At 39.7% G+C, this 9,869-nt stretch overlaps 1 protein-coding gene across 2 annotated transcripts; it reads left to right on the forward strand.

Moving 5' to 3' along the window:
• Positions 1–275: 275 nt before the first annotated feature.
• Positions 276–9,622, forward strand: LOC122080649 (GDT1-like protein 4). Of its 2 annotated transcripts, none has more exons than XM_042647456.1 (10): positions 276–744; positions 833–948; positions 1,043–1,117; positions 1,317–1,463; positions 1,902–2,000; positions 2,291–2,363; positions 2,828–2,913; positions 8,502–8,585; positions 8,853–8,912; positions 9,313–9,622. In XM_042647456.1, the coding sequence occupies exons 2-10, from the start codon at positions 850–852 to the stop codon at positions 9,499–9,501; spliced, it is 912 nt and encodes a 303-aa protein (XP_042503390.1). In that variant the 5' UTR covers positions 276–744; positions 833–849; the 3' UTR covers positions 9,502–9,622. The 2 variants fall into 2 exon arrangements, with proteins under 2 accessions (XP_042503390.1, XP_042503398.1); XM_042647464.1 differs by having other exon boundaries at positions 276–728.
• Positions 9,623–9,869: the final 247 nt, after the last annotated feature.

Genomic DNA, 9,869 nt, shown 5'->3' on the forward strand with positions numbered 1-9,869 from the left:
AGCAATACGGAGAGGTGTGAGGAAGAGCGCTGTAACCCTATTCTCCATTGATAGTGAAACATGATCTCATCTCACCGGGGATGTAGGCAACCTTGCCGAACCTCGTAAAATCCGTGTGCATTGTTTGTTTTGTTTTTTTCGTTATCTTCTGCATCGTTTTAGGGTTGCGTTTCTACAATAGATACCGAGACGAAAGGTAATACAACAAATAAATAAAATGGTTTTAAAGTTAAAATCAAGAGTTTAAGTCGATCTGAATTGTGTCCGCCCTTTTCCGATACCGAGTTTTCAAATCTTACTTCCGGCTTCTCAAACCTTGCTTGAGCTTGACACCCCTTCCCGAATCCCTAACTTTTACATTTATTTTATGACTTAGTGGAGTAGTGGAGGGCATTCTCGATATGATCTTATGAAATACAGTCCCTGAAAGCCAACCTCATGATCCATGACTTCCAGCGTCCAGACGAGGTGAATCAAACCTCGGAGCTCTTTTCGGGAGAAATGGGGAAGAGAGCGTAACCTTGATTACTTGCAGATTCTCTCTCTCTCTCTCTCTCTCTCTCTCTCTCTCTCTCTCAATCTTCGAAGATCCCATCGATTGATATCTCGGAAGAATTCACTCACGTTCGGCCTTCGTTCGCCGGATCTCATTTCCGAAGCCTAAAACTTCCATTGTTGTCAGAGATCCGTGATCTTACGTTGCTTTAGTGTTTGGATCCCTCTACCGAGTATTCACGTTTAAAAGTTCTCTCTCTCTCTCTCTCGCTCGCTCGCTCGCTCCACCTTGTATTTGTTTTCTCATTGGATTTGTTTTCGAATTTGATGCAATAAGGTCAAGCAATAAGCGTTATGGACTCGTGGAGATGCCCTAGTGCTGGTTTCCCTCTCCACGTTCTTCTCCTCCTCGTTTACACGTTGCTTCTGGCACGCTACCCTGTTTTTGTTCAGGTTCTTGTTGCAATTGGGTATTGGATCTGTCTTCTTCTGAAACCTGGAAATGATGCATCAGTTGATTTTCATTTAAAATTTTTTTGAATTTCAGGGAGTTGAGATGGAGACCGGAACTGATGAGGATCCGTCTAATGGATCGGGTAAATCCTTGAACCGCCGTAGTAAAGTGAGTTGGCCTATCTTCTGCTCTTCTTTTCTTCATGTTGAATTTGAAGGTTTTACCAGTTCATTTCATTTTTTTTTTTTTTTTTAATTAATCGAAGTTTTCCTATCTTTAAGAATTAACTTATTGAGAATTCTTGTCTCTGGATTAATCTGTGGCACCTTCTTTCGCTTGGTGCTTATTTACAAATTTGTTGGAACAGATTTTTTTTAACCAACAACTTGGGAACAATGTTGCTGGTGTTAAGAATGACCCGGATTTACTCGGTCTTAGTGGAATCTCGGAATCTTCTGGTCTTGGGATTCTCGATTCGTTCTTCGCGAGTTTGTCAATGATCATCGTTAGTGAGGTTAGTGTACTTGGTTATTGTGATTATAATTCTGGGTAGTTTGAATTTTTCTCTATTGCGAATGTAGTATGATGATGCCGCAGACCACCAAGAAATAACATCTCTTAATGCATTGATCGCATCCCAGCAAACCATCATATGATTCACTTATCTTCTGACAGTTGCATACATTTAATCTATCGGCTTAACTATATCAATTAATGACCTGTTGGGAGTTAAAACTTAGGACCAGATAGTTGGCCAGGACTTTTGGGCTCCAATCCTTGAGGTGGTATACCTTTTGCTAATTCTGGAAAATATCCACTTGCCCATTGGAGTAGGGGAAAAGCTGCTTCCATTCTTGGTGGCAGGCATACCATGCTACTGTATCTGATAAATGCTATTCATTATTAAAAGAAAAATCAGATGAATACTGTTTATTGATGCCGATGTTGCTAGATTGGAGATGAGACATTTATAATAGCGGCACTTATGGCAATGCGACACCCCAAATCAATTGTTCTCTCTGGTGCTCTCAGTGCGCTCTATGTGATGACGGTAAGTTATATTTTTTGATAAGTGATGATGGTAAGTTATCTGATCTTTTCTTGTTTATGGGATATGGAAGCTTGGCTCAATTTTCCTTTCCTTCTCCCTCCCCCCTTTCTGCGGCTGTTTTTCTTTTCTGTCGTAGTCATTTTTATAGTTGTAATACCAACCCATGGGGTTGCTTCTTTTGGGTGGTCACTGCACCAGGTACCATCCATTCTATGGGTTTTAGCTACATATAAGAGAATACCCATTTGTTTCCTCATTATAAAGCTTAAATTCATTCTGCATGGAATTAGGTGCTTTCCACTGGGCTTGGTAGGATTGTGCCAAATCTGATTTCAAGGAAGCATACCAACAGTGCAGCAACAGGTACTGGGTTGCTATAACGACTTTTTTTTTTTTTTTGTTTTTTTGTTTTTTATCCATAGGATGGCTTTCTAATATCGCACTATGTTCTGTTATCTAGGTCATCTATGTTAAAAGGTTTAGTCTCTAATTTTGCTTTCGATTTATTTTTCTTTCTCTTCATGGTGAGTAACTCAGTAATGCTTGTGCTGCAAATACTTTTGTACACTTACCATTTATAAAAAGAGACCATAATATAAAGCATTGCTCGAGTTTCTGGTGCAGAGAATGTGTTAGTGAGACCATACCATTCACAACAAGCTTAAAGCTTTGATTATACTGTGTGTGTGTGATGGCACAATTTATACCTGGTTCTGTTGGCTTGAGAGAATGCTTTTCAAACTTGATTGGGAAATGGACCATAGGTGGTTGTGAATCTTTGACTTTATTCCAGGTAAAGTGAAGCTAAACCTTTTATTTATATGCAGTTCTTTATGCATTTTTTGGGCTGCGGCTTCTTTACATTGCTTGGAGATCCGATTCAAAGTCAGCACAGAAAAAGGAAATGGAAGAAGTATGTCTTTCTTTGTTCATCATCAGCCTCAAATGTCTTTAATACTTTACATCAATTATAAGAAATAAAAAAATTGCATTCTTCCCACCCCCCCTCTCATAAGTTCTACTCTACATAAGGGACACTTCTTTTTTCTGAAATATTTGGTTGTGTCATGCTACTCATCATAGCCAAATTTCAGACTGCAGTCTAAGTTTTTATTTTAACATGACTTAATGGATTTTATGCTTCTAGCTTTCATTTATTATGTATATATGACCTCTAGACCTTTTGGCTTCAATGTGATGCCAAAATTTGGATTAACTTTTTTTTTTCCCTCTTAAATATCAAATTTATATTAAAATAAAGGGGGGGGGGAAATGGTAACAATAAGAAATGCGATGATTAATCTAGCCCACAAATGCACTTGACAGATTGAGGAACCCCACCTTTGGCATTGCCATCAGCGGGGTTCTCAATGGTCCCTCGAAGTTCCTATATCCAGGTCGGGAGGCTGCGTCATGAGCAAGCTCCTCAATCATGTGTCTCGGGGAGTCCACCCTTGTCATTGAGTTTGGATTTAGCCACTGTTCTAGCAAGGTAATCTACAATGTGATTAGTTTCTCTGAAGTAGTGGGTGATTTTTCAAGTGATTGAGTTCAGAAAAGCTGAAAATTTGACCACTCCTGCATCGCTAGCCATGGGATATTCTTCGTTTGCAACATTGAAACGACTGCCGCGGAATCAGATTCTATCCATAATGATGTATTCCTCAGCCCTTTGGCACATATTATCTCTTCCATGAGAGCCTTGACTTCAACTGTATAGTTTTTTGTAACATCTAAGAAGCTCATGAATGAAAAAATCACTCTGCCCTCTTGATCACGAAACACCCCCAGCTCCCGCCCTTCCTGGATTACCCAATGAACACCCATCTACATTTAATTTCAACCACCCATCCTCTGGTTTACACCAAAATATCTCCAACATAGTATGCGCAATCTTGGAGTCACAGGGAACCCCAATCTTCTACAACACCTGAGATCTGTCGTAGATCGTACTACCCTAGCCAAATTCATCTGATTTTCCCATAGCTCCTTGCATCAAGTGATGTTCTGTGCCATCGTCCCTACCTGCGGCACTGTTTCTATTGGAGATTTCTGCAGGGAATTTGTAATGATCATATTGTAAGAATGGTATCTAGTTGTTTTCAACCCCAAGGGGGTAGTCGAGTTGGCAAGGATCTTTGCCTCAGGAAGCATGTGGTTCTAACTTTGATTCCTCTTACCTCTTTGGGGCCACTCACACGGGGGTGTTTAGTGCTCTTCATTGCTTTCAGTGAAAGATGAATGGTTCTCATTCAACCTTGGTATGGCCAGGTCCATGCAGTTGTTGGGTCAATATGGGCCTGCAGGACTAGTCATCCGAAGCCTGGATACTAGTTGTTAGCCGAAAAAAATGGTATCTAGTTGTCTAGTTGGGTACTGGTCCTACATTATAGGGACTTTGTTGGCTGGCTTTTGTATTCTTTGCAAATAGCCTTGAATAGTGTATTAGTCTATTCTATTGACAATGTCTTTTAGAATTTCATAGCCATAGGTAAAGTATGTATTTTACTAGATCTTATAGAGGGCATGTAAACCTTTAACCACTTTTGCAATTGTGGGTTTTAGGAAGGAATATTCTACTTGTGCTTTTTTTAGTATAGACATCTCTTCGGAGAAGTTAATAATTCATCAAATAGCCATTTGTTAGCTGAGATTTTCTCTTTAGGAGTTCAAGAATAAAAAGGTGGCTAACTCACATTGAAACTGGCAACTTATCCAATGGGATGCTAGCTGATGTATCTTGTACAATGATGGGGTATTTGAAATAGACCCAATATTCCAACAGCAGTACACTCATAGGAAGAAGAAACAAATAGCAGCAGCCAGCTCTTAGGCCCTATAGGGCCAGCCTTAAGTCTCATCAAGCCCAGCACCTTGAAGCCACTTGCAGATTATGTTCTAGGCCCTTTTTTCTTAGATGGGTACACTATAGAAGGGGGGAGGGGGAAGGTAACAGCCAGTAGACTCGAACTTGAGACCTCCTGGTGAGTGTGGACTTTGTACACTACTAATGTAAGGTAGGTTCATCCTAGGTAAATTAACCCCAATAGTAAAACAACTCACAACCAATCACAGATTTGATCTCAGAGTGGGGAATGAGCGACAATACAGCCTAGAATAGGGCTGAACTGAAACTCACAATTTAGAGGGGTGTTAGAACTATCACACCTCATCAGGAGTCCCAAAACACTGCTGGAAGTCCACCAATGGAAGCTGGAATCAAATTTGGAGTAGGGCAGCAACACTGGGTCGTCTCCCCAAAACCAGGTTTTGACGGAGAAAAAAAGGAGAAACCTGCAGCTGGCTTTTGGCTGGTCATCTGGGGCTGAAACCTTGGTAGAATGGGTTCCTTAGGGTGGCCTTCAATCCCTCCAAACGGCCTTCGAAGGTGGCTGCTAGACAGGGAGTAATAGGCATGGTCGATCTGGCCCCAAAACCCTAACAAACCAAAATTGATGTGGGGGTTTTGGGGTTGGTCTTCCAGCTGCTCCTCTAAGGTACTTGTGATATTCAATGGGGCTTACTTTAGCTCTTAATCTCTGTCTCACACAGCAAACAAACAACAAAAATAATGAGAAGAAGAAGCAAGAGATGGATGGAGTTATGATAGGTGTGGGTGGGATATGGCTATCTCAGCTTGGGCTTCTCACTCACAGTTATCTCGGTTGTTGATCCATCCTATCTCAGGAGTTTTTCGAGCTACAATGGCAAATATTCAAGTCTTCATTAATTGTAAAATTGGTACAGCAACCTCTCTTTTATAGAAAGTAGACAGCCTTACAAATGGAGAAAGTTCCCAAATAGGAAAGTAAAATAAAAAGGAAACTAACAGCTTTAGGCTTCAAACAACTAACTTGTAGACTAAGAAAACATAAGAGACAAATAAAAGGGTCCAACTAAGGTTTGACCAGTCAAACACTAAAGACAAAATATGGCTGTATGAGAGAAATTGCAGGCAGCAAGAGAAGCTTCTGGACAGGCTGAATCGATGGCTACTTGGGCTGGCTCCTTGGATTCTTCTAGAAGAGCAATTGAGGAAGCAAATATGCATAAACCAAGGGCATCCTATGCTGGTTCGATGGCTGCTTGTGTGGCCTGCATAGGGTCAAAGCTGTGGGGGCCAGCTGGGCTCGATCAGCCCAAGGGGTGGCTGGTTTGGTTGGCCTTCTTCCTCTTTCAGTAGTGTAGGCCAGCATGTGTGTCTTCATCACCCACATGCTCACCAACTACTGTAGGTAGTTGTTGTTTTAGGTCCTTTATTATGCCTTGGGTAGGGAGTCTTTAGTAGAATCCTTGCAGTATTTGTTTCTACTTTTATTTGTTACTTGTTTATAAGTAATAGTTGTTACTTTTAGAATACCACAAATGAGCTACTATTTTCGTAAGTTCTAGAATAATTCTTTTTTTCTGTAATAGTAACTAAATCTATTAATAAGAAAAGAGGGCAGTAATAGAGTCCATGATTTTTTATGATTCTATTGTGTTTCTATGGCTACAATCTGTGCGTAAAGTAGTGCTGTGAGAGGCAGTGAACAGGCTAGCGGGAAGCTAGTGAAGCTTGGGTGGGAATATAAATTATCTTTCTTCATTCTTCCCTTTTGCTCTCTTCTTGTCCGTGCTATCCGTAAGCTCTTCCATCTTTATTCCAAGTTCCTTATTGTTGTTACCTTGCTGTCTGCTAGGATTCATCAAGTATTCTACTGTTGATGATGAGATTTAACAACTGTTGAAGATTCCTTGATTTTCAGTATTTATGCAAGGCCTGCAACACCTCTGTTGCTGGTTGTTTTTATGCTGTTTGGGGATATTGTTTCAGTAACATTCGACCTTCAGATCTGGTCATTAGTTTAGAAGATTATTCACTGCTCTCAAAGCTACTCTCGACTGTAGTATGGAGACATTGTCTGGTGGATTGGTGGCTACTGTTAGTTTCTAAAATTGAATCTAAGTTACTAATTTTGAGTATTGTTGGTTTGGAGTATTAGCCATTGGGTTGGTTTGCTTTTTATGTTTTCCTTTTGGATGCTGAGATAATGTTGTTTCTAAATCTGAAGACTAGCTTGTATTTTATTACTGTTAAGAAGGTCACATGGACCCTTTGTACTGTGGGGGTACAAAGGGTACATTTTTGAGTTGATGGCATCTCTTGGAGGCCTTGGCTCTCACTCAATATTTGTTTTCTATTAGTACTACGATTCTATTCTAAGTTTATTTCCTGGTTTAAGGTATATTAAAATATTACTTAGTTTCCTTTTTTTACTTGTAATAAGTTTTAGTTATAAATAAGAAAGGTAAGGGAGACTGCTGGTCACAATTCTGTGAACCAGCAGTCTTGGTTCTCTCTTTTTTCCTCTTCTTCTTTTCTTCTCTTCTTCTTCCTTTTCTTTTGGGATTGCTGGGTATTTGTTTTGCATATTGTTACAATTACTTTGTTAATAACTTGAGATCTAATCATTGGATCTTCATCTTATTTTGGGGGATTGAAGTACTGATGGCTACCTTCAATTGGACTGAATTTGGGGCTATTCTAAACCCTAGATTGGGGGTCATATGTGGTGATAGCTTGCTGGTCGTGAGTCACAAATTTTCTGTTGTGGGATATTGAACCTAATTGCTGTTGGGTAATTATCCTTTTCATATTATTTAAAGCTATGTATGCCTGTTTTATTCTGGATTTCTGGTAAGTTTGTTGTTGATGCAATATACTTTTACCTGTACAGAAATAGTATATGCATTTTGGATGGTCAAATTTAATTCACGAAACCAAGATCCTACAGGCATTGTTGGGTCACTCAGGCTCAAGCATTTATTGCTTGGGCTTCACTAGGGGTGGGTGGTTCAGTCACAGATTAGCTCACTGTCCTTATTTTTGGATTTAGGGTGTTACGTTATCTTGGATATCAGCATGTGATGGTAGTGGTAGAGTTAGCGCAAGTAAGGTTGGCATAGTGAAGAATGCCTGTGAGAAAGTCCATTGGATGTCCACTGGGGGCTGATTTGAGCAACAGAGCCTTGGCTTTCAGGAGGGTTATTTTATTCATGCCTGGCCTATGCTTAGTGTGGATGAGTGATTGTCACGCAATCTTTGCATCTGGGGGACATCCTATTCTGTCATCACTTTATGTGGTTGTTTGCTCCATCTTCTGTACCTTAGCACTTTTTATACTGATCGCTACTCTGGAAAGATTGATGTGACAAATCAGAGTGTTTCATAACACTTAACAGATTGCTTTTTTTATTTCTCCTTTTTATTTTTTGGGCATAGGGGTGGGGTGGATGGATTGCACAATTGCTATCTTGTAAAAATAATAGACACCGCAAGGTGTTAGATATGCATAGGAAATTTTTACTACACGTCCATGTAATGGCATATCTATAATATCAATTTTCTTTATACTACAGTAAGTTTTGTTAACTATTTTGCAAGGAGGTAGTACATTGTGTCTTGCTTGGAAACATTTTTATGTTTGATATGATTATGCTGTCTTTATATTTATGCAGGTAGAGGAGAAACTTGAGGCTGGGCAAGGGAAAACAAAAATTCGCCGGTTTTTCTCAAGATTTTGCACACCAATCTTTTTGGAGGTATTTCTTTCTTATGGTGACTCTACTTACAAATCTTGATCCATGAATTTGAAGTCAAGACTTTCCTACTAAAAAAAAAGAGAAGGGGGGGAGGGAAGTGAATTTGTGCCTTGTTAGCAATTACAAACTACATTTTTACATTATCTTATAAAATTGCTTGTGTTGCAGCCTCTGATTGTTATTCTCCTTGATATTTATTTTAGGGTGTGCATCTGGAAATTTATATTGGTTGCCAAGAATTGCTCACATTAATTTTTTTGGTTGCAGTCATTTATTCTAACATTTCTGGCAGAGTGGGGTGACCGTAGCCAGATAGCAACAATAGCTGTAAGCTGGTCTCTACACTTGGCTGAATTGATCTTGCCATTTATAATTTCAACTGGTTCTGTCTCAATGTGGACCCAAGCTGCATATCTATGTTATGAGCTGTTATGTAAACTATATACATAGTTTGTTCCAATGATCTTCCACAGAACTGTTCAGTAACATGGAAGGGGCTTATGACTTCCATATCGTATACTGTATCATTAGTTGCAAATTCCAATTAACTTCAATTTTTTGCCTCAGATGAACTTCAGCACTTCTAGTCAAGTATCTGACTGTAGTCTATAGTTCATTGACTGAATCTCTGTGTCTCTCTGTGAATGAAATTGGCTGCATAGATGCAAACAAGTTGCATCTGGTTTTTATTTTCAATTGATCAGTGTTAACATTTTGCTGCTTGCAGTTGGCAACCCACAAAAATGCTTTTGGAGTTGCAGTAGGAGCTTCATTAGGGCATACGATCTGCACATCTGTTGCTGTTGTAGGGGGAAGCATGTTGGCATCTAAGATATCACAACGCACAGTAGCTGCAATTGGGGGCCTACTATTTCTTGGCTTTTCCATATCCTCATACTTCTACCCTCCACTATGACTATGATTTTGTAAATTTAACACCCAAGATACTGATTAGTTGACCCCAGATTTTGGGCTTATTCTTTTGTATATTAGCACAGCAAAGGAAAAGGGGAAAAAGAGGGAAATTTTGGTGTCCAGCTTTCCACATTGGCTCCTCCTTTTTCTATTTTGATATGCATTCCACCTTTAGCATATTGGAGGTTTATTGTACTAAGCTTTAGATGAGGGAAGGAGATGAAATGCCGAGTTGTCCAAGCACATTAAGGTTTTATTGTACTAGTCTTTAGATGAGGAAAGTGAGATGTAATGCCAAGATAGCAAAAGAATGCCATTGAAGTCACAACTAGGAGGGCCTCTACGGGATAAAGCAGGCCAAAGCGGAGG

This window comes from Macadamia integrifolia, chromosome 1 (assembly GCF_013358625.1).
Source record: "Macadamia integrifolia cultivar HAES 741 chromosome 1, SCU_Mint_v3, whole genome shotgun sequence".
Taxonomy (NCBI): Eukaryota; Viridiplantae; Streptophyta; class Magnoliopsida; order Proteales; family Proteaceae; genus Macadamia; species Macadamia integrifolia.